We start from the raw sequence: 24020 nt of genomic DNA on the forward strand, positions 1-24020 counted from the left end.
TGTCAAAAGAGGAGAAACGAATGAAGAGAGCAAGGAGAAAAGAGGAGAGGGTAGTCGATGTTAAATGCCGAGGTCGTAGACTATGAAGAGGAGGATGATTCCGTCCACTTCTTCCTAACTGCCGTAAAAACGGCCCGGAGAATGCAGCTTCGAGCGTTCCGTGGTGCTATTTTCTACAAGGAGTTCGATTGGAGTGCGCCAGCCTTGTGCACGCGCCGCATCTTCCGGGTCGTTTTTCACGGCAATTGGGAAGAAATGGACGGAATCACCCTCCTCCCCATAATCCACGACCTCGTATAGGCATAACCCACCTGAAACCCGCACCACTCCTATTCTTGGGGTGATGCCTTTATATAAACACCTTTTTAAGAGATGCAAAATGTTGGAAAAATAGATGGTGTGAAGTTTTTTTTTTAGATTTTGCAGGCATGATTATACACTTTTTGGTCCAGGACAAATTTAAGAAAGAACTAAAAAAAATTAAGGACTTCAAGAGTAAAATAGATGCGAGGGGTCATGAGTACGAAGACAAGAAAAAGACTGTAAATATACAATGCATTTTGAATTAATCCTTGCTTTAAAGTGAGTTGTTTTAGAAAAAAATTGAGCAAGGAAATGGAAAATATTGAGTATGAGAAGAATAAAAACGAGTGAGCATCCGGTAAAAAAAAATTTGACCTAAGAATTTGACCTGCTGTCATAACCGTCAAATCCATGCACTACAAATTTCTGTATTATTATTTGATATTAAAAAAAACGAACTAACCAGAGGTAACTTCGCATTGAGTACTAAGAGGCCGCAAAAGGTAAACATTATTTCTTTCATAGCTTGAACATTGCTTCGGCACTCCATCATTACAACCAATTAAATATATAACGTACTCTGTTGAAATGCCCATTGAAGCACTAACTTCCTTTTGGTGGATAGCGCAATGTGATGTATCGCTGTTTTTATTGATACGGTCAGGGATCAATCCCAGACTGTGATTTTTACATTCAGCACTTAACAGCTCAAACACCACATTTCTCATCGGACAGTGATGGAGTTTTTCATATTGTCACTCGAAAAAGCAATTTCAATGCTGCTACTGGGCGAAAAAAAAGACATCTACAAGGGGAATTGCGAAAAAAGTTTGTACAAAGTAGTCTCCACGAGTTTCTGAATAACAACGCTCAAAGTGAATTCCATGCAATACAACTTTTGTGGGGACTTCTATATTCGTACAAAGCTTGCTGCTTCTATCTTTCCTAGTTTTTCTTTCGAAACCTAATTGAGACAAATCCGAATTTCTTCAAGTTGTCGAGTTTTCTCAACTAGCTTTTGAGACAACCAGAACACCTATACGAACAAAAATCTGCAGATAAGGGTTTTCTTTGATGTCTATCAAAGCATGGCACCGAATATTTCAACCGCACTACAACAACCGTAACCTCGTGAAGAGAAAAGTGCGAAACTTCAGAGACATCTAAATAACACCTATCTGCGGGGAACAATGTTATTAATACAATTTCCCGTTGGAAGAAAAAGCCGTTGAAACATTCATCTCAGTACTTTTCCTTCTGTTTTGCAAAAATCAAGGTTAGGCGGAGATTGAACTATTCATCGCCTATAATCACTCTCAAAGATACGATTGTTTGTAGGAAGTAGAATAGAGTGAGGAAATGGTTTTAAAATACGTTCTGAATCGGTGTTGTGTTTTTTCTACTTCGCAAAAATGGAGAAATTCCGGCGGGGGTCGAACTCTTGATAACTTGTTATCACTGTCAAAGGAAGAATTGTGTCGTCGAATACACGTTGAGAGCTTCCTCATCAATTTATATGTGCACATATGTACTGACTTACTTCTAATCCTTGCAGTGAGCTATCAGTGGCATATAATATTATATATTTTTATTTTATTGACATTTATTGACAGCACTTTATACTAATATCCATTATAGAACTGTTTATTGACATTTACTATATTAGATTATTTTGAGTTATTCATTAAGTTTGTTTCTTCAACTGTGCTTATTGTAGCTAGCTTTTCAAACATTTATGAGCCGCTATACTGGAAGGAATGAGATGAAGGGGTCATTTTCAGAAAGGTCTTCTATGGGGGTGGTGTCGTTTTCAAGAGGGTTTTTCCCTTTTAATTCAAATACAACAACGCACTCAGTGTGCATAAGGGTTTCTGCTAAGAGTCATAAAGTTTCCAGTGTTGCGTTCAGTGTTTTTTCATGTTGTTGTGAAAAATGTGCAGAATAGACCTATAACAAACTTCTGTACTTAATTCTTATTTTTTCTTCGTGTAAAAATTGAGACCCTGAACATCAGTACATATTTTAGTAGTTAGTAGGAAATTGTGCTCATTTCAAAACTTATAACCGACTGATTGTCACCCTTTTTGCTTAGAAATAACACAGAGTTGCAGATGTTCTACACAAATATCGTGAACAGCATACCGCTTGTTGGCGCTGAGCATGCTTGCAATTCTTTATTACATCTGCGAAGTGCTCAGTGATTTGAAGCTTTTGTCGGTCCGGGATCATCGGGAAGACCTAAAACTACGAAATGAACGGCACTGTAATATACGTGGCCGTACATCAGCTTCAAAGCCACTTCTCGGAGAGTCTCACCTTAGCTGTTATAGCCTACATTAAGCTTTTAAGATACGGCTTTCTTAAAATATGTAGAAAAGCATGGATATAGAGAAATTGGGAGCTACACGTTCGAATTTCTTAGTAGCTTCCACTTCAAACATTAACGAACAGAGAATGATATGTAGTGCAGAACAAGAGGCGACATAGGAGGAAAGTAAGGAGCAGTAAAAACGAAGTAATGAACACAGAGGCTTACCTTTCCATATGCCTGTATGGCCGCATCCAAGCAAGCTGCTTGAGGTGTGTCAGGTTCTGGCCAAAGGTTATGCACATCTTTTGCAGAGCCACTAAGATATATATCTTATAGTACGTAAGGTCTACTAAACATTACCTAAGTTCCACCTAATAAGGCAGGTCGAGTCATTTTCAAGAGCACCGCTGCCAATGTGTGAAAGTGTTTGCAACTAAAAAACTTTTCATAAAAAACAACAAATCAAAAAATTCTTTTAAACACGAAGACGGAGGAAACAATACCTGGTCTTCCACCAATGCTTGATCAGTCGCTCCTCCACTCCATGGGGCTAGAAGAGTGTGCTCTGCCCCTGAGCACAATAACCCCGCTACGGCCGTCATCATTTGAGATCCCTGATCATCTGAGAGGGTCACCTCAGCGACTAGTTCACGGAGAAGAGAATGGAACATTTCTGAACAAGCTACACATGCTAGAAATTTAGGGAAAAAAGATACTCTGAGACAAAATGAAAAATAAGCATAATAGCTTGGGTAACTGACGTTCGTAGCTTTTCGGTGGTAACAATATTAGCAACTGATAGACACGAACTCGAACGCAGCTAATTAAAGCCCTCATTTTTGTACCATATGACCTTATAAGAGTTCCAACCCTAAAAATTCGTATCAAAATTTGGTTAAACTCCGATCTCAGGGAAAACAGAAAACAAGATGCAAAACTCACTGCGAGCTCATGACAAGAGCGCATTCTATCGGAAGCAACATTGCTTTTATGGCTTCATCATCAGCTAACTCTCGTTGATTCGCCACAGCTAACATTACTCCCAAAGCACCGGCACGTTGTTCGAGTGCACATTGCCAGGAAAACGCATCCCCTGGATTACAAGACAGCTGGCTATACCGATAAAAAGTATCTTTATCCAGAACTTTCTGAGAAGTGCATCGAGCCCTAGTGAAAAACTAGCTTATATCATGTTTCAGTTCTGGGATTTATTCACGAAATCTGTTCCAACTATTAACTTGCAATAATGATTTCCAACTACATGAAATAAGTTATACATGTAAATTTTGAGCCATGCTCTTGCCTTACGAATACTAGCCCACTATGTTCTACTTTTTGCCTTTTAATTAAAGGCATCACCCCACGAACCTGAGGTAGTACGGATTTCAGGCGTATTATGGAGAGGGAGGTGATTTCGCCCATTTCTTGCTAATTGGCGTAAAAAACGACCCGAAAGATACGGCGTGTGAACACGGCTGGCGCGCTCCAATCGAACTCGTTGTAAAAAATAGAATGCTCGAAACCGCATCTTCCGGCAATTAGGAAGACATGGACGGAATCACCCCTCTTCTTAATCTACGATCGCGCCGGAACACTCGAAGCCGTATCTTCTGGGCCGTTTTTTACGGCAATTAGGAAGAAATGGACAGAATCACCCTTCTCACCATAACCATCTCAGATTCGTGAGGTGATGTCTTCAATGTACAACTCTGCAGCAACAAGAAGAAAAAGAATCACCTCGCCCTTTCTCAGCCTCAGCTTCTTTAGTGCTTCGTGGGAACGCAGTTCTCCAAAGCTGGATAATCCTTGGCATGTTTTCTTTCACAACAGATGTTCCTGCATGCATGAGCTCCAAAGAAGAAAACATCTTGAAAATTGCAGGAACGTACCCATCGAAACCACAGCATTCAGCAATATATATCCTGCATTGATCTTCGCCACAGCTAAGCGACTCTGTTGAGTTGCCGTCTTCAACATGTCTTCAGCGCAGGATAGTACCTGGAGCGAAGAGGACGTTTCCAAAAAAAATTTTGCAGGAAAGAGAAAATAAAGGTGATGAATACGTTTTTAAATCGATGGAAATTAAAAAAAAACTTGAACTACTTCTTTTTAGCTCCAGGAAATATTATAGTTTAACATGGTTAAACGTTTCTTTTCACCTGTTTGGGTTTCCCGTGTGGAATCCCTAATTTACAATCAGAGGCTGCTGCTACCAATGCAGCCAGGGCCAGCGAATACCCGCTAATGGCGTCGGTGCACGATTTCATGTGCTCGAGCCTGAGCGGGAAAAAAATGCATAAGAATTATCTTTAAAGGGTTTTGGACCAAAAAAAAAACCTGTTTACCTGCTAAGACATCGATCAATAAGTGGCGTAAGTTGACTTGGTACAGCCATAGTGATACACCTAAGGCACCAAGCCGTAGCAGTTCGAGCCGAAACAATAGGATGAAGTAGGCAGGCGAATACTGGTTCCATGATGCCTACAAAATACAAAAAAGTAAATAATTCCTTTAGTCTATGGGCGAGTTCAATGCATAGTCCCTCAAGACAAGACAACACTTACCAGATGCTTCAACGAATAGCGGCGTAACAGCTGTCCCAATCTGTCGAACAAGGTTCGACAACTCTAGCGTAGCCACCACAGCCGCTTGAGCGCTGGAATATGCTTCTGCACCAAGTATCCGTTCAACTCCAGGTTCAACTGAGTAATCTGTAATGATCAGAATCCTAAGTCAAACAGGAGAGAATGTTCGGATAAAGCAATCGACAACTCACCGAACGAGTTGATATAATCGGCTAGGAGCTGCCCAAGATATTTACAAGCAGTAATTTGGGCTTGTTCACTAAGCATTGTTCCCACAGTCGCTCGCAGTATGTATGAAACACACCTTCTAAGAAAAATTGCTTCCGCTGCTTGAGGTGGAGAACTGAAATGGTTGCCTTGAAGACATCACCTCAAGAATCTGAGGTGGTACGGAGGAGTATTCGTATACGGGATCGTAGATTATGGAGAGGTGGATGATTCCGTCCACTTCTTGCTAATTGGCGTAAAAAACGACCCGAAAGATGCGGCGTGTGAACACGGCTGGCGCGCTCCAATCGAACTCGTTGTAAAAAATAGAACGCTCGAAGCCGCATCTTCCGGCAATTAGGACGGAATCACCCCTCTTCTTAATCTACGATTGCGTATACGAATACTCCACCTGAAATCCGTACCACCTCAGATTCGTGGGGTGATACCTTTAATCGTGTAACACCACTGTACTCTACTCCTTTTAGAATTTGTTCATCAACTTAAGGAATATAAATCCTGACGAAGTGCTCATTTTTGCAAAACAATCTTCTCTTCTCTGTCGGTTCGTCCAAAAATAACTCATCTTTTCAAACAGTCGCACCCGATATGAGTCACAGGAAAGCGGAATAAGAAACTACACACGTTTATCAAAATCAAAATTATCATTATCTGTCAAATTTATTCATTCATTACCTATCTATTATCTTATCAAAATTCATCTTGTATAATCAGACAGTAAAGCAATGTAGAGTTTTTACTTCACAGTCACAACACGTAATAGAAAATTTGAAATTATGACTTGAATTGCAATAACATAACGTAAAAGTTCCACAGTTGTTCCACAACTAAATTCCGTCAATCCCTAAGCATTTCTCTATTTTCGGTTGTGCGATTGGAATGTTATAACTCTTAGTATGTATAGTAGTAGTATATTACGTTACATTGCTATCATACAGTGATGCACATGCGCACCCGTCCACTACTTTCTTTCCCTCTTCTTTTCTGAATACTAAGTGTTGCACTGTGATAGAGCATCGCTAAGCGTTTAATTTAACCATTCAATCCATATGCATAGCGTTTCGTTTAACCATTCAGCCCGTATGCAAGGAAAGCTTGGTAAATCCTTAGTTGTTTCCCTCACCTTCCACGTATCTCAGGCAAGGTAACGAAAAAAAAAAAAAAACGAAAAGCAAATAGGTAAACAATGGAAGGCGGTCCAATCAACAAAAAAGAGCTCACTTCGTATAAGCAAGTCCACCGCATTTCGCTGCTAGTTCGAGTAGATGACGACAAATAACCGAGAGGTTACGTTCCAACCACAACGCACCCATTTCTCGCATAAGTTCAACATAGCCCTACAACACGAAATATTCATTCTTACTGAGTAAAAAAAGAATAAAGTGAGAATAAAAGTGTGAGCAGACAGTCGAACAGATAAACCACTACCATTGAGTCTCAATGTGCTAAAGAATCGAAATCCTATAAAAATCCTCCCTGCTATAACAAACCATGGCGATGCCTGCTCGTACATCCTTTTGACCACCGACAGTCGCGGTGCTGCAATTTGAACCTCCTTTAAGAAATCCTCCAATGCCACCACGTAGAAATCCGCCAGCTAGTAAATGTAAAGCGTCTTCCAGTGGGATCGGGCGTATTGGGGCAGCTCGAGCATTCGCTGTAGGCTTGCCGATTGCTAGGAAAGAAAAACTAATCGTAGTACACGCAATCGCAGTCTAAGCAGAAACAAATTTCTTGATGAGACAAAGAACTTAATTGGAAGTTTACGAAGATCTTGTTCTAATAACCCCCTGAATGTACTAGTCTAGCAATGTAACTCAACTTCTCCAGGCGTTCAACACATTCCAGATACGCCCCTTTTTGCGCGGCTGGAGCAAACAGCCAATTCTTTTTCAATTCCCACCGCGTGGTGCGCCATCACATGCATCACGTAGCCACACAAAAATGGCTTCTTCACGCATCTTGTTCTACATAACATTAACAATTCGCCTTTTAGTTTTTCCTGTGGAATAATGTAACATTAGATATTATGTCCTCATCTAGCATATGGATCACCATACTGCCTTCAATATGTCAAAATGAAATGAAACAAGAAACGATAAACAATTTCGCCATAGTTTTATTATCTATCATAGCCAATTCTAAAACGAGAACAGTCTTGTTTTTGTGTCAAAAATTGTCTTTGACAACAATGGTGGACACGATACAGCGTTTGTTACCATTGTTGCCGGTGTTAACAGTTTGGTTTAAATGAACCTTTTTTTTCAAATTATTACCAATAACTGTCCTTTCCCTGTTCAAACTAGAGTGGACCCTATGTTTTTTGCTTCCTCGCTCTGAAACGCTCGTATCCATTCATTTATACTGTTTCTCACATTACATTTGGAAAATTAGACAAACCACAATTCAGTGTTATGGCAACGTTTTCGCTTCCAAAATCCAATTCCTTCAAAAAGAGGTGCTGTGGTTAAAACCATTACAAAACTTTTGATCTCTGGGTCTTGTCATGGGAAATGAGAGAACAACTCCAGACACATTCCTAGAATTGGAAAAGAAGCAACGTTGCTCTGATTGCGTTCACAACCCCCCAAACACAGAAAACAATACACCGAGGCCGCGGCAAAACAACTCTTTCAAGTCGGATCTAAAACAATTCTATCTTCTAGAATGAGTAATGAGATAGAAATTAGATTCGAACTCGATTGGTCGAGAAAAAAAAATAAAAGAAGATTTGCTCAAGTATTTCATTATGCTACATCGAAGTCGTACTGAAAGAAAGGAAAGATTGCGAAATTGATCTCAAAGAGAGGAAAGATAAACGCCAGAATCTTACAATAAAAAATAGCAGAATGAACGTGGAAATCTTAAAGATAAAATAAAAACTCACCGATAGGTGGTGGAGGAGGTTGTAATGTTGTCGCTAGAAGGACACCCAGTAACTTTGCTACTGCCAGTCTTGTCTCATAATTCGAACCATCAAGGGCTTTCGTACAAAGAGTTACAACGGCCTCAAGCTCTGTTGAATATAAAGGTGGATACACTGGTACCAGAGCCGTTAAACACTGTAAATATATGTAATGTGATAAGCAAACTCAACAATAAAGATAACTCAAAACATTTGTACTTGTAATGCTGCCGTCCGCACAGGCATTACACGATCGGCCAGGTGTGCTTTCGCAGCTTTGTAGACGTCTTTGTGGAAATTCGAAGCGCCAGAGCCAAGTCCGCTTACCATACTTGACAAAGTCATGAGAATTTCAGCACGTCCTTGAGACTGAATATGAAAACCCAAATGAAAAACTCTGTCCAACAACGTATTATCAAATGAAAAAAAAATATGGAAAATTCCTTCATGTTTTCTTTTTACATCAATCAAAGAAAAAGAAAATTGCTAAGAAGAAAAATCGATGTGCTGTTTACCTCAGCGATTTTCAGCCACTTAACCATTATAGGAAAGGTATCCACAAAACTTGATCCACATCTTCCCATAGTTTCATAGAACGAAGCAATACAGGCGAGCGCAGCACTAAAACCCAGGTTCAGGGAGCAATTTGTGTGATTCCAGTTCACTGCGCTATTCTACTGTCAAAATGCAAAAAAGCACCACCACAACATTGAAAAAAAAAATTGTCTACAAATACTAAACGGGAAGAACTACTGAGGAGGTGCTAAAAAGGATTCTACAGAAACAACGAAAATGAGGAAGAAAAGAACAGAACTGACAGTTTCGCGGGAAGTTGGCTCGGTGAATCATCTTTGATCTTCAATGTATCATTGCATAGATTCAGTGTGTCACCAAAAGTTGAGCTGTCACCAATGAGATATATTCGTGCCAAACATCTATAAACTGATTTCGATTCGGTCCCGCATGTTGAGTAGGTAAAGAGGAATAAGAATTCACCTGGCAAGCAAATATCGTATCGGCGGTCCATTTATGGACGTTACACGTGATAACAACTGCTGTACTAATTGTGGTTGTATAGACTTCAGGTCCGACTGAAAGAAGAAAAAAATGAAGAATTCGAAGAATTCAGCAATTTCATGGAAATAATCGGATCCTACTCTTTGAGTTACTGGTAAAATCCGATCCAAATATCGCAGCCATTCATAGAGAAAGACCGGTTTTTTCGCATCCGGACATTGCTGTAAAGCATTCCTATGTAGATTTCAAGATTAGGCAGAGAATGTCTCTCATCTTCAGGTAATAACTAAGGAAATGAGAAGAAGAAAAAGTACAATGAAGCCCGGAAACAGCCTCATCGGTAAATGGGAGATTTTTTCGTTTTAATTAGTTCGAAGTTTTAAGTTTTAAGGAGAAAACCGTGCTGTAACAAAAGACGACAAAAGAAGAATACAGCCTACAAAAAATGAAGAGTTACGAATAGTGAATAAATATTTATGAATTCGGTGGAGTGAAAACATGTGCATCGAAGAAAAATCCAGAAGTGGAAAAATTTTAAGTTCTCTAAATGCCATAAAACTATTGAAAAACGTTTCGAAGTCAATATTTCGAAGTCATATCGAAAAAAATAGTCCGCAAAAAAGAAAACAATCAGCTGTCAACTGTCAACTCACCCTTAACGCTTCCTCATTAAGTAACAAACTGTGAGATTCATCCATGGATAAGAAAGATCTAAAAACTAAAACTAATGAAAAGATGTAACGACAGAAACAAAAACAAGCAATAACCGCTGCTATAGAAAGCCGAATGAGTAGACAATGAGAAGTTGAAACTAATGATTTTATTTTGTACAATAAATATGCTTCTATAGTATTATGTTTTCGTCATAACAATAATGCATGTCACAGAGAATAACCGTCAAATTACCCCATAAAAGAACAATAGTATGAGCTCATAACAACACATCAAGTTAAGCGCGCAATCAACAATGAGAACTGAAGAAAAAAGGACGAGATTTCTGGGGAAATATTCACAAGAAACAAAAGATGGCAATCACCAACAGGGAGAATCGACAAATGGCGTCTTCTTCCTAGGGGATTTGCAATGTTTTGTCGGTTTTATTTTGTGGCCGAGCGATAAATTGTGCCTTCAACCAGCCAGCACAACAAGACTCGAGGAACACCAATGATCCTGGTTGTGACGAGGCTGAAAACAAGCACATTTCCAGCTGTGGAAGACTGGGACAGCAACGGTGAACAATACGTGACTAGAAGCAAAATTAATAATGAAGCTGAAAGCTTTCCCGCCGCACATAATTCGTCCTGTTCGAATTTGAAGATTTATAATGTGACATCTGTACCATTGTTACAAATATTCTTGGAATTTTCTGGAGCAAAGGTCAAAGCTGCATTGGAAAGTGAATATCGCGAGAAAAGTAGAAGTGAGAAGTAGTAGAAAAAGTGGTTAGAAACAGAGTCAGTCCTATTAATTGAAATTACGGTCTCGTTAACGCTCTCGAAACGGATGCGAATAAGTCGGATAATCACGTGCGGTGACAAAGTGCACTATGAGACATTTCAAACGAATTTCTACTAACTTCCAAGATTTTTTTGACTGAGTTATCGCAGAAGCATTATGAAAATAAAAACATCAACAATAAATGATTCAACTGTCTTTCCGTTCCAACAACTTCTTTACAATTTATTTTCGTTCTAGAACACCAATTTTCTGAGAGATAAAACATCAAAAGAATCATGATAAGAAGTCATTTTGCGAATTTTATAACTCTTCTGCGAATACGAAGCCCTACGTTTTAGCGATTAGCTGTTAGCCGCACTAACTAACCCATTCGAAAACTGTTTTGCATCAAATCATTTTGCATCAAAGTATCAGAAAAAAATTCCCTTAATGTCAAATGTCAAATTCTAATGTTCCTTCTAAGGGAAGAGAAATATGACAGCAAAATCTATTCTCTACTAAACCTCAACCAGCATACAGAGGAAAGGTTGGTAGACAGGAACAAGGAAAACCTCATCCCTACTGTCGCTCACAATTTTCGAATCAGCTGTGCCCTCAGCTTATCTCCGCCCACTGCAATTGATTGCACCAACAGGAACGGACCGGAAATGGAGCTTACGTAAAATTTCTACTATTTAAAACAAGGAGAGTTGACATTGAATAAAAGATGAACAGAAGCATAAGAAGGTGTCAGTAACATAACTGAAGTCCTTGAAAACAAAAAAAAAAAATTGAGGCGATGAATTAAACACCTTTAATGTCACAACCTCTCGACAACTCCGTCTTCTTTTCAAAGTAAAACACAAAGAGCACAAACTAAAAATTCCGATAGCTCAGCAATTTGTCTTACAACTCTACTTCATACCAGAGTAAATGCAACAATAATTCATTTAAAAAAAAAAACCTGTCGTTATCAGAGAATAAAGTCTTGAGAATTGGTTGTATTCCGGCATAACGTTTGAAATTAGAGATGCTTGCTTCATTGAGGATTCATTGATGAGAAGAAGAAAAACTATCAGATAAGCAATTTTGGTATAGTAGTCTTCTTCGTCTTCGATCACTAAATCCATTTCAACACTTTGGTGATGAAAAGCCTATTCTCCTAAACTCCACTGCTCGTTCACGTTGATAAATGCTACGACGGAATAAATGTTTCCGCTGGAACTCTCTAATCTTCACAAACTACCCTTGTTTCCATTGAAATCGTTTACACTTCAAAACATGCCACAGCAAGGAAAAATGAAAACTAGTCACAAAAGAAAAATGTTCAATAACAAAAATTTTGTATGGGCATTTTCGCAGCTTCGGCGTCGAACTGAGGCGTCTTCCACTAGGAGAATAAGACGAGGCAAAAAAAGACAAACTGATTTTCCGCTAATTTCCGTTCTATACGATATCCGCATATTTTCCACCTTCTTCTGCTGGCTTTGCCACCTCCCTTCGACTACCTTTTGATGAATTCTCCGCCAAATCAATCGGATTAACATGAACAAGTCTACCCTCAGTAAAATCCCCGGTAGCCTTAACAACTTCCTTCGACTTAACCACTATAAGTATCAGAATTAGTTTTTCAATAATACTACAAAGTCTATTTAACTACACAAAGTCGTTCTTCAAATGTAAGAAAGAGGTGTACCATGAAAAGAGAAAAATGTCTGTCACGAACCTAGCTTCAAAAGCTTCTCGGAAACCTCGTACCACTCCTCTCGTTTTTGACACATTCCGCAACGAACTGCATGAATAAATCAAGATCTACCAAGCATGAAACGTGCACTTTAAAGTGCAACAAGCTGTGCCAAGTAGCACGATTATTATTGAATGTTTTACACAAAGAAAATTGCATAACTGAGAAATCTTCTTGGCTTTTTTCGCCTTTTAAAATGAAACTTCTCGAATCAGTTGGAAGCAATGGAGCAACAATTTCTAGTTTGATTTTTTGAATAGCAGTTTATTTTGCAGATCGATAGTGCGAGAGCACAAAGGAAGCGGCATCTCTGGGATCAACTACGAACTTCTTGGAAAATAACCTTTCACTCACAAGACTCCGAACTCTCTTGTCAATCTAGAATCTACTCGAAAAAAGAACCGTTCAAAACATGCGTAGCTGTATCAGTACAGCTCACAAATGCACAAACGTGCACGGGGGTACTACGGTGTAATGGAGTAAAAGAATTCAGTTGTAATTTTAAGACATGAGCAAGACGTTTTGCACAAAAACTCCCTAGGTCAACCACTCTGTGTCAGTTTGTTTTTAAAAGAATAATTTTTGATGAACTCATGGCAGCTGACACTTTGCACGGAATAAAAAGAAATAAATTCGAAAACAATTCAAAACGCCATAAAAATTTTCCTGTACACAAACTCAAGAATACGAAAATTCGGCTGTCCACGCGAAAAATACAAAGAGGAACAAAGAGCAAAAACGGAGGGCAAGGGCCAGAAAGGAACTTATTCGAACAAATGAAAACTAATCAATAATTCATCTTCGAGATTATATAACATAATATAAACTAACTATAATCATTTCTAACTAAGCTAATTCGAAAAAGTGTCAGAAATGTGTCGACTATCATCATAAACAACTGCATGCTATCAACATCAAGCTATAGAGATATGAATATTCTCAAAAGTCTTGAAATCCATAAAGGAACCCCTATTTTTGCCTGTCGCTATAAATCAAACATCCCATGATAGTGCAAGAAAAGGGAAAGCCATGGCTAAGCCTTGCTCCAAAACTATCTCAATCTGGAAAAATAACATTCGTTCATAGCAATCTCAGCGCGTAACCCTATCCTTCAATTGGAACATCCTTTCATATAAGCCTATGCTGGGACAACAACAGCATTGTCCTGCAAACATATTGAATGGTATCGTTTCTCGACTATTTCAAACCTGCAACTGTCGATAGAAGAAATTGAACAGTGGGACTTGTTATTTTGAGCTAAAGCAGGCGAAGTCTTATGAACAGTCTTCCTTGCAGAAATCCTAGACCCTTTTACTTTGAAACAAATGTAAAACTATATTCTTTCATCTCTCAAAAGTTGGAAGAAAAAATACCAACAAAACACTTCAAAAAAAGGGAATGAATGGTTCTTAGGTTGTCTCAAGAATAGCGAAATAAACGCATGAGGAGACGAAAACTGACCACAAAAGAAAAAGGATGTTATCCGGCATTAATCAAGCAACTCTCGCACAACAAGAATCAGTATTGAGGAGTGTTCTAGTTTCCTATCTCTGCGACTATTCTCACTGACACTTCTTGCACTTTAAATGAGATCCTATTACAAATGGGAGCGAATCGAAAAGCACTTATCGGCGATGAATGCGTATTAGCACTGAAAATGCAGTTCTTAGTGTTCTACCTGAGATTTTCTACAAAGATGTCTTACACCCATCTGAATTTATAGATGCCACTATTTGAATATTACCTCAACGAAATTATTCCGCCGTTATAAGGAGCGGAGGCGCTCTCTGCAAGTGCATGAATTTGCCATGAACAATGCATGAGTTCTCATAAAGAAGTGTCAGCTGTTCGTTTCAGCATGAAGCAAGAAGACATATTTCATACTTTGTACCAGAATATGAAGAATAATCAGACGAAAATCAAGCGCGTTACATGAAACATCCAAAAAATTTATAACTATCAGAACTACTTCAGAATTCAGTACCTGTTGCTGTCCTATCATTCCATGGAGCAAGTCTTCAAAAATATGAAAATAAAAAAAGAAGAGAAATCATATTCAGATACTTCCCAATCACCAGCTCTTCTTAACCTTCCATTAACGTCATATTCAGAATACGTAAAGTTATGTACCTAGCTCGATCAATTTTTTGCTCATTAACTTTATCTTTACATGCTGTTTCATTGTGCAAAGTTTTACTAAACTCAGCTAGGTGCTGACTACAATAAAAGAACACCTGAAGTGTGTCTGCACGCAATTTAGCTGCTTCGCTATTATAATGAAAACAGTATAAGCGTGAACAAAGAAAAGAAAAAATAGGATAGGATCTCATCTGAATTTGGAAATTTATTGCAGGGGACTTGTTGGAACACGAACGGGAAAACAAGCAGATGCCTTGTGAGTTGTGTATGAGCTATGATATTTAAACAAAAAAAGTAATTGCTTTTATAGGAGTAAAAGATAAGCAATACAGAAAATGATAAGCATTCAAGGGGAAAAATAATAAAAAGAAAGAACAATTGAAGTGGGGAATAGTCCTGCTGAAGATGACGTGAACCGTGATTGCGGAAAATCTCAAAGCGGGCAAACGCTACCTTAGATAACAAACACATGCGGCTATAACGGGTGAATGCTATCTGCTACTCCATCGCAAAGAAGGAGGAATTTTCTTCAGAGCCTGAATATAGACTCACCAAACAACTTCGGCCGGGACTTCCGTCACCTCAGTGCCTCTGTATGCAAACACATACAAGGCAACAGCAGCGGATACAATTTTCTATATAGATATGGCAGTCATTGTATGAAAAGTGGTGAGAGATAAACTTCGAACAAATATCACTTCATGGAGTCATATTCTTCGAGATTTTGAGAAAGCAAAAGTGAACCGAAGAGGAGTGCAATACATCGAAAACTAGTAACAGTCCTCAGTTTAATGGAGACTCGAGATCATATATGTAGTAGAAGAAGCTAATGTTTTCACCTTCACTGTTAACGAAACAACCTATTAATAGCAACCCATAATTAAGTACTGAGAGTTAAGCTAACAAGATATTACGTGTGTGAATCTACTACTGATTGAACCTATTTCAAAACAATTTTTGTAACACTTACGTCCAAACAAAAACAAAAGAGGATAAACATTTAGAAGCGAACATTTTTGAAAGAAAATGTGTATCTTGATCAACACTATAAAGGACTATCGCCCAATGTACTTAAAGACCGCAAATCCGGATTACAAATCTATTGCAACTGAGTTCGAGGATGCAATAAATTCACAGAGGCGCACATTTTAAGATGACACCTAGTAGCACAAAAGACCCGAAGAAAGTTATTAATCACTTTCTTCAAGATTTTTAATTTGTTTAAATTATGTTAAGAAAAGCGTAAAGAGATGACTTAAAGGAGACCTTGTGGAAGGAATTAGTAGAACCTAACTTCTATTAGGGGTTCCAGAACTAAAAAACTTTGAAACTTCTTTGGAACACCTATGCTACTGACACTTGAACAGAACATTCTACAATGGTAAAAGCCCACCAAAAGAACTTATATAATGTAACTTGACAAATCATATGCTGGTCTTCTCATAAGATTTTGTCTCACTCGAGCTTAGTATCCCCCGCAACAAAATTGTTTATTTTTTGTGAAGTGTAGTATTTTAAATATTCTTGAGATCTTGAGCCAAATACTGCTGTTGAAATCTTACGAATCATGATGGGATTCCCCCGCTCAAGTGCCTGGCGGTCGTGCGCTAAGCACATAAAATGCGACATGACTTCTTCAGATAAAAAAAAACACACACAGAGAGAAATGCAGATGTGATGCATGCTGTGTCGAATAAAAACTGCTACGGTGGAATTCAGCTATGCATAGGAACAGGTTAAAGGCATCACTCCACGAATCCGAGGTGGTGCAGATTTCAGGTGGAGTATTCGTATACAGGATGGGAGACTACGGAGAGGGGGGTGATTCCGTCCATTTCTTCCTAATTGCCGTAAAAAACGGCCCGGAAGATACGGCTTCATTCGTTTTGGCGCACCATTTTGTACAAGAGGTTCGATTGGAGCGCGCCAGTCTTGTGCGGCGCCGCATCTTCCGGGCCGTTTTTTACGGCAATTAGGAAGAAATGGACGGAATCACCTTCCTCTCCGTAGTCTCCCATCCCGTATACGAATACTCCACCTGAAATCTTCACCACCTCAGATTCGTGGGGTGATGCCTTTAAAACAATGCTTCAGTTAATTACTCACTGACAGCTTAACACATTTCGCCAAACAACATTTTAAGATACAGCTAAAAGAAACTAATGACGTCTTCTTTCATCCATACCTTTTCGATGTGGATGTGCATGGACGTCATCTTACGTCATGGCATCTCTAAGCCAATCCTCTACGCAGATTCAATGCGAAAACACCTTAATACCAAGAGGACAGAAGAGATTATAACCGGGAACCATGATATGCATATAGCCGTAGTCGCTACATATGATTCAAACGATTGTTTCCGAATGCGAAAAAAACCGAGAAAGCTCCAAAGAGGCTAGAATAACTGCTCAAAAAGCCATTGGATGGAATTCGATCGCCGAATGAGGGCAAAAAGTGAGCCGCACTCGTCCCCATAGCCAGCGAACAATATCACAAAAAGCACGAACGCGGCGCTCCCAGTGCTCCCATAGTTACGACATCCTGGATTTATGAGTACTTTCGCCAGATTTTTTGCATAGAAATGGCACAGCTCCACTAACGGAGGATGGAGGTATGCGAGAAGCAAAATCCAGCAACTGAAGTGTAAACCAATGAAGAACAAAAAACTTTTTGTCAAGAGAACCAATGTTAAGCTGTCGCTAGCTGATTTTTTGTGAACAACACCATCGTTTGTACAACAGAATGATAGATAGATATATACGCAGATACGTCAAAGAACTTCTACCAACATAGAAGACAGCACGTAGCTAATGTGACTATTAGGTGGCGTTGTGTTTAGCGCACTGCCGTTTACTAAACGGCGGAAACGATTTGGGTAAACACGGACCTCGGAAGAAAATCGAATGCAAAGTTCTCATGTTGGGAAATATATGAGGAAAGACTCAGAAAATAAGTGCACAAAATAAAACAGTGGAAGAAGAAAACGGGACTGGTTCAAAGTTGAGAGAAAAAACCTTAATCTGAAAAAGTATGATTTGAAAAACACAAGAACAGTCTTTGTATAAAATTACAGCACAGTATGAGCTTGAACTCTACTGTGAAGAAAAATCAGTTTCTTAAGCCGAGAATCTGCTGAAATTTCTGGAACAACAGTGACGTAGGAAGTAAAGACACGAAAGAAAATGTGTGAGGGAATTTTTTCTCTAAAAACTCGGTCCAACTCGCATCTCTTGGGTGCTCTAAATCTTGAAACGACGTCGCAATCAAGGAGAAAACGGAGATAACGAAAGGAAGCAAAGAGCACAAGGATGCAAATGATTCTCACAAAAAGAACAGATTAATCTTCAAAAAACCTACTTAAGATGAAAATTTAGGCTACAATCAATTTACAGAGCAACCACATTTCAGAGACTATTCCTTCAACTTTACAAAAAGTCCCATTTCAAGCGATAATGTATTTACGAATTAGTTGAATTATTTTGAGGATTTGTGATGAAAATAATTTAATGACGAGTATTAAACCAACTCTTTAACAGCAAAAAAAATATTGGATATAATAAATGACCAGCAAACAGTACAGATTCGCGCTTTTCCATATCAATTACGCTGTTAAACTTTTGTGTAAATTATCCGGCATTTTCAGAAGATGATCACTCGATAACCAGTGGTTTATCATAGGAAATTTCTTGGCTTCACTACAATCCCCATCGTTGAAAATATTAATGGAAAATGAATATGGATCAACAATATTATCAGCCTCCCGCATTCGGAAATTTAAAACACTGTCAACTGCAAACTGCTTATCTTGTCTCTGCTAACTTGGTTTTTAAACACTTTCCGTAAAAAAGGAGCACCTCGTGAGCACAATAATCTCACTTCCACGTCATTTAACCCGCGTCACGCGGCAGTGGCGGCAACCATTGTGCGCCGTTTCAAAATTGCAATCATTCTATTCACATGAACAATCGAAAGGCTATGATATGAACACTATACAATGGGAACTAATTCACAAGAGCAAGGGCGAAAACCTGGGGTGGACCAAAGTGCGAAAGAATACCAGAAGTGAATTGTTCGTTAATTGCATTTAATTACAGCGTTAGGACCAGTACCAAGAAGAATTCAGGGTGAAATTTCCAACTCCAGAACGAGACCATAGAATCAATAGACGGCATCGGAGAGGATCTTTATGCACGGCTGAGTGATGCGCGATCAAACACTACATCACGTCGTGGGTTCGTGGCTACACCCTTACTACACGAGTCACGGGAAATTTCAACTAGTAGCAGATGCAAACAAGGAAGTAATAGAATGTAAAGAGAAAATCTTCAATTCAAAAATCTTCAACTAAGAGAATTTCCGCAGGCGAAGGCACACGAGTAAAATATTGCTGAATTACAATTATCATAAAATGTTTTTTTCAGAAAGCATAAGAAAGTGAAGCAAACACTTCGAACTAAGAACCAAACCAAACCTAACCAGATCAGACAGGAAGGAGAAGCTTATTTTATGTGATAACTGCATTACGCACGGATAGTTGAAGAAATTATCGGAGATCTCATCTTTAATCTTCTCCGTAAATCTTCAAACTATGAATTAAATACATGAAAATGAATATTTGGAACATTTGCTCCGGTTCCCTACATTCACAGTTATTTACATCTGGTGGGAAATGAATAAACATTTCGGTATTTCACAAGATATGTTTCAATTGCAGAAGTGAAAAATGTCTTCTCGTCCCCAATATGGAGAAAGATATACTGTGCTGCAACTATTTGCTTGGGTAAGATATGTCAATCAAGATAAAACTGATATTTGCAAATTCTTCCCAATGAACAAAGAGAAAAGCTACGTGCAATCCACAGCAAACCGATGAAATCTTAACGTGTCTAGTGTTATGCCCACTTTTTCCTAACTTGCGGATATATTACGGATGAGTCAAAAGTTATCTGCAACGATGAAATCAAATATAAACGAGTGTAATGTTGCAGAACAGTGAAGAGAGATCAATTTTTCGGTTTTCCTTCCTTTTTTGGTCGCTCAATTAGAAAAAAGAACAAAAGTTCAAAATCAGGCAGAAATTTTTCGTTTCATCACGACTCATTTAAAAAATCAAGAATTTGACAACAACTTTCAACGCCTACTTGACTGTAAAGCTTTTCTGCAACCCTAGTAATGAAGACTTCTTTTACAACCCTTCACTAGAAAGATTCTCGATTTAAAAATAAACAAATAACCGCAAGCATACGGAACAGAAGTGCCGAAACTGACAGAGTGCATAACACAAGAGACTTTGCAAACAACCCGTCCTTCTAACAAGAAACACATGTCAGAACATAGTGTAACACTGTGTAACTAGTACTAAAAGCATTTTAATAGCTACAGTAGGTCGAAAAAAAGATCCGCTGAGTGGACGTGTGAGAATTTCCACATTTTCTTGTGGTAAATTTGCGCTTGTATAGCAAGAAAGAGGAAGAGCAAAAAAAGAAATGAAACTGAACTAAATGGTAATAGAATTTCGAAATGTTAATTAGGGATAGATTGGACCTGAACGCCACAAACAAATTAAGACTTATTAAAATAGAAATAGGATAAACAGACAACAAACAGAAGTTTACGTTCAAGGACTTTCAAGGAGAAAATATGTTGCAATTTATAAAGCTCCACAAAAAAAATCACAATAAGGAGCAGGGAGAAACTCGCACTATTTCTTCTGAAAAGAATTCAAAGATTGAAAAAAGACCTCTTCCACAATACCCTATGCATTTCTGCGGCCCAACTTTTGATATTCACAATGCTCACGGCACCCGATCAAACCGGTTTAATACATTGAAGCACTTCTTTGCAAATTGAAGCAATAAGCAACGCATTGCTAAGAATAACTCAGCGCTGTTATATAGCTATCATCACAGTCATGCATACCAATTGACTTGTTGACATGATGTGATGATGAAGTGTGATTGGCTCTAAAAACACTGCTGGAATTATTTAGAGGGCATATGGCAGCCGAATCAATACACTAATATGTATTGTTACCTCTCAAAAAAGCGATGGCTGTCAAAAGCAGCGAAAATATGACGATAATGATACGAAGACAAGACTTGGGATAGAAAAGCGACCTTTCTAATATCGAAGCCAAATAAATAAAGAAAGAAAATATGAGAACACGAAGTAAATAAAATGTAGCTGGACAACAGAAGAATTTGTCAGGTCTTAACTGTGTATCATGAACACTCAACAATTATTCTCACACTCCATCACAGAAAAGTCGAAAAGTGAGTCTTCTATGCTCGCCGACATGAATTTCTCATCGACAGAAACAACAAAAGGCCTCTGCTCATCTTTACAACTTCACTCACACCTTAAAACTGTCCATAACATGGCTAACGTTCATAGTGAGCGGTGCAAAATTAAAAAAAAAAGTTCTTTTAATGATAACTACAACACTTAATGCTAAATATGGATGATATTCGACTATAACAAAAACAGACTTACAGAGAAGGAAACAATAATGAGAGGAATAAGAAGGAACACTATAAAAATCAGAAAGTCTGATTTATAACTACATGAAACAGTAGGAAAAAAGCGCATCTCAAAGGGTCGTTGAAAAACGGCATCGGAAACCCACCTAATCAATTCGCCTTCTTAACACATCTCTTTCAAAGTGTTCAGCAGTCATTTGTCCAAGTAAGCGTTCACAGTTAGGATTGAATACGGAGTAAGCAGACATCTAGAAGAAGTTGTAACAGCATTTTCACATTTCTTGACATTCTAAAGATGTTGAATTCCCATTAGAAAGGTGAAGACAGTGTGGCACAGCAAAAGAAAAACATTCGAAAAAGAGAAGACGGCAAAAGAAAAGCCATTAAGGATTACAATGAGAGTGCAGTATTTCAAAAAATACAGACGCTTAATGATGTCCATGAACATCACTAACATCAGAAGAATGGATAATAAATCACAGCAATGGAAAAGAATTTTAAAAGGTCAAACGCGTTGTACAAACCTCTCCTTCACTGCGATTTCCAAGGCTAAGACAAATTGCGGCGAGAATAGAAAAGGCGAAGAATACGAGTCCAAATTGAAGCCTGCAATGATACTCGCGAACAACTGATGATTTCCAAATCCAAACACATATTTCAAATGCATTGCTGTTAGCTGCATTTCTGCTCATTCCGCAGACCAAAACACCAGTAACCCCTTTCTTATGTAAATATGAATAGCATCCTATAAATTGCAGATATGTGAGTATCAGGGTTATATCCCGATAATTTAAGTCCATCGCATCCGAAATTACAGATGTAAGAATGTTTCTGTAAAATAAGAAGCAGTGTTTAAGCTAGTGTATTCGTTATGCGTAGAGGAACCTCCTCGGGTCGCCGTTGTCGAGTTGCAGCTCACTTAGAAGACCGGTTGGACCATGGTTCCGATGAAAGGTAAGTAATGATTCTGGTAGACCATTCATGTATCACTTCACTATTGGATTATACGGGAGAAATTATCCGCTTCTTCTCCGACAAGAATGTTTCTTTGAATTTTTCGAGGAAACTATAGTGCATTAGGCAGATCAGCTCAAGATCAGAGTCCAGACACCGCAATTTTGTAACTTGCAACTAACCGTAACTTGAAACGAAGCAGATGAGCGGAAGGAGGTGCGGCAATTCCAGTAAGATTAATAGCAGCAACTAAATCTTGGAACTATCAGATAAAAGTGAGTCACTGGTCTGTGGCACCTGTGAATCAGAAAAATATAAAGCAATGTTCACGAAGACCTAATCATGGTGTCGCAAGAGAAGAAATTAAGAAAAAACCGTCAGAAACAGAAATTCTACTAGATAGAAAGTGAGTATTTTAAGAATTGATTTTAAAAATTGTTTAGAAGCATTGCAACATGGGTTTTTCCAAACTTTGAATGCGTTTAAAATAAGACACTGGAAATTAGTTAATTTGAGCATGCAATATCAGAAGCTCATGAATGATGAAAAGAGAAATTGAACTAGAAACTCTACAAAAGAATTCAATTATTTTTCGACGCATATTTTTATATCAGCACAATCAATACACAAAGGAAAAGTTATGATTTCTGCAGTAAAAAAAAGAAAAAAGTCTCGGTTCTTCTTGACAAAATCCGTGTTTGTGTATGTTAGCGAAAACCGAATTTGTTCCCTTCATCTCAAAATTGTAATGCATTAAATTGCTTTAGTTGGTGAATATCCAACAGATCTTTTTCCTCTTGCTATACAGAAAAACGTAAAGTTATGACGTTAACGGCAAACACAAAGAGTTTCCTAACTTTACAAGACCTGAATATTACCTCATTCATCAGTGAAAGAAAACACAATCTATTTGGATGGTTTGATGTTTGGGATTCAATCAGCTAACTAAGCCAATGGTTAATTGCTATGAAAACAATCATGTGCAAGAAGGTACAGCTCGGGCGCGGTGTAGCATCCAAATGCCCTGAACTAACGCCCTCAGTTCCCCAGAGAAGTAACTCAATTGTGCTCCGCCGAGCCTTCGTACCGAATATTTCGCAACTGCCAGCTCGGTGGTTTAAATGACGACATAATACCATGCAAACGGGGAATGAAACCATTTCATAATTTCATGAGCGCTGTATGAAAAAGAACAATTGCTGACCAGAGGAAGAGGTAGAAAGCAAAAATGCATGGTAAGAAGCGTGCAGATCTCTTTTTAAGATACACTACAAAATGGAGGTAAAATGTAGTTGTGGGGAGGAAGTGGGGGGACACTCAGTGGCGTCGTTGTTTCTGAAAGTAAATAACTAAATCAGTTGGGATCCTAAGATCTACGCATTGGCCTTAGAGGATCTATGACATGTAAGCTAAAGTTACTAGGAGAAAAAAGTAAGATAGAGCGTCCAGAAGTAAAGGCGCCACAGATTTCCCCCTCAGAACTACATTTTCTCCCAGAACAACTATAAAAAAATAAGAACACAAGAAATACTATTTATGAAAAATTACTCACCAAACGAAGTAGATTTGTCCGATGAGGTAGACGAGAAATGTAGCAACAAGAGTTGATCGAGGATTAGTTTCTAAGCACTTCCGCCAAGTACGAAGTGGTGGCGCATCAAGAATATCGATATTCAGACGCTGCCAAATCCCTGGTGACCGCTGAATGCCGCGCTTGTTCTCCTGACAAATTCGAAGAATACGTCTCGAAATGTGCTGCTCACTAACTTAGTCGAAATAAATCTGGATGAAAGAGTGTGCCGTTGGTGAACCAAGACCAAAAGTCATGATTAATGAAATCCCATCCACTCCTACAATCCGAAATGCTCTAAGAAAGTTTAAGAAGTGTGAAAAAGCCCTAAAACTGTGACAACGCAAA

At 38.5% G+C, this 24020-nt stretch overlaps 3 protein-coding genes across 6 annotated transcripts in view; 1 reads left to right on the plus strand and 2 right to left on the minus strand.

Moving 5' to 3' along the window:
• The window catches only part of RB195_014678 (uncharacterized protein), a gene marked incomplete at both ends in the record, with an annotated part of 45592 nt that overhangs the window by 8739 nt on the left and 12833 nt on the right, over nucleotides 1-24020 (minus strand). For 2 of the 4 annotated variants that reach the window (XM_064205050.1, XM_064205049.1), the window contains 27 exons: nucleotides 2446-2541; nucleotides 2840-2930; nucleotides 2986-3047; nucleotides 3118-3287; nucleotides 3376-3485; nucleotides 3557-3707; nucleotides 4352-4450; nucleotides 4504-4612; nucleotides 4774-4891; nucleotides 4960-5095; nucleotides 5179-5325; nucleotides 5391-5542; nucleotides 6649-6764; nucleotides 6918-7102; nucleotides 8315-8489; nucleotides 8552-8701; nucleotides 8848-8953; nucleotides 9151-9267; nucleotides 9329-9423; nucleotides 9490-9570; nucleotides 10003-10060; nucleotides 10390-10418; nucleotides 10483-10534; nucleotides 21295-21307; nucleotides 21366-21396; nucleotides 21673-21754; nucleotides 23655-23824. In XM_064205050.1, the coding sequence (XP_064060928.1) occupies nucleotides 2446-2541; nucleotides 2840-2930; nucleotides 2986-3047; nucleotides 3118-3287; nucleotides 3376-3485; nucleotides 3557-3707; nucleotides 4352-4450; nucleotides 4504-4612; nucleotides 4774-4891; nucleotides 4960-5095; nucleotides 5179-5325; nucleotides 5391-5542; nucleotides 6649-6764; nucleotides 6918-7102; nucleotides 8315-8489; nucleotides 8552-8701; nucleotides 8848-8953; nucleotides 9151-9267; nucleotides 9329-9423; nucleotides 9490-9570; nucleotides 10003-10060; nucleotides 10390-10418; nucleotides 10483-10534; nucleotides 21295-21307; nucleotides 21366-21396; nucleotides 21673-21754; nucleotides 23655-23824 (2901 nt within the window). Of the gene's footprint in view, nucleotides 1-2445; nucleotides 2542-2839; nucleotides 2931-2985; nucleotides 3048-3117; nucleotides 3288-3375; nucleotides 3486-3556; nucleotides 3708-4351; nucleotides 4451-4503; nucleotides 4613-4773; nucleotides 4892-4959; nucleotides 5096-5178; nucleotides 5326-5390; nucleotides 5543-6648; nucleotides 6765-6917; nucleotides 7103-8314; nucleotides 8490-8551; nucleotides 8702-8847; nucleotides 8954-9150; nucleotides 9268-9328; nucleotides 9424-9489; nucleotides 9571-10002; nucleotides 10061-10389; nucleotides 10419-10482; nucleotides 10535-21294; nucleotides 21397-21672; nucleotides 21755-23654; nucleotides 23825-24020 lie in introns of those variants that run through there. The other 2 variants (XM_064205047.1, XM_064205048.1) reach the window with 2 other exon arrangements.
• RB195_014679 (uncharacterized protein) lies at nucleotides 10514-10780 on the plus strand (the record flags this gene model as incomplete). Its single annotated transcript, XM_064205051.1, has 1 exon — nucleotides 10514-10780. The coding sequence occupies one exon, from the start codon at nucleotides 10514-10516 to the stop codon at nucleotides 10778-10780; it is 267 nt and encodes an 88-aa protein (XP_064060931.1).
• On the minus strand, nucleotides 12233-12567 carry RB195_014680 (uncharacterized protein; the record flags this gene model as incomplete). The annotated part of the gene is made up of 2 exons (XM_064205052.1): nucleotides 12233-12393; nucleotides 12513-12567. The coding sequence occupies 2 exons, from the start codon at nucleotides 12565-12567 to the stop codon at nucleotides 12233-12235; spliced, it is 216 nt and encodes a 71-aa protein (XP_064060932.1).

Source organism: Necator americanus, chromosome V, assembly GCF_031761385.1.
Source record: "Necator americanus strain Aroian chromosome V, whole genome shotgun sequence".
Classification (NCBI taxonomy): domain Eukaryota; kingdom Metazoa; phylum Nematoda; class Chromadorea; order Rhabditida; family Ancylostomatidae; genus Necator; species Necator americanus.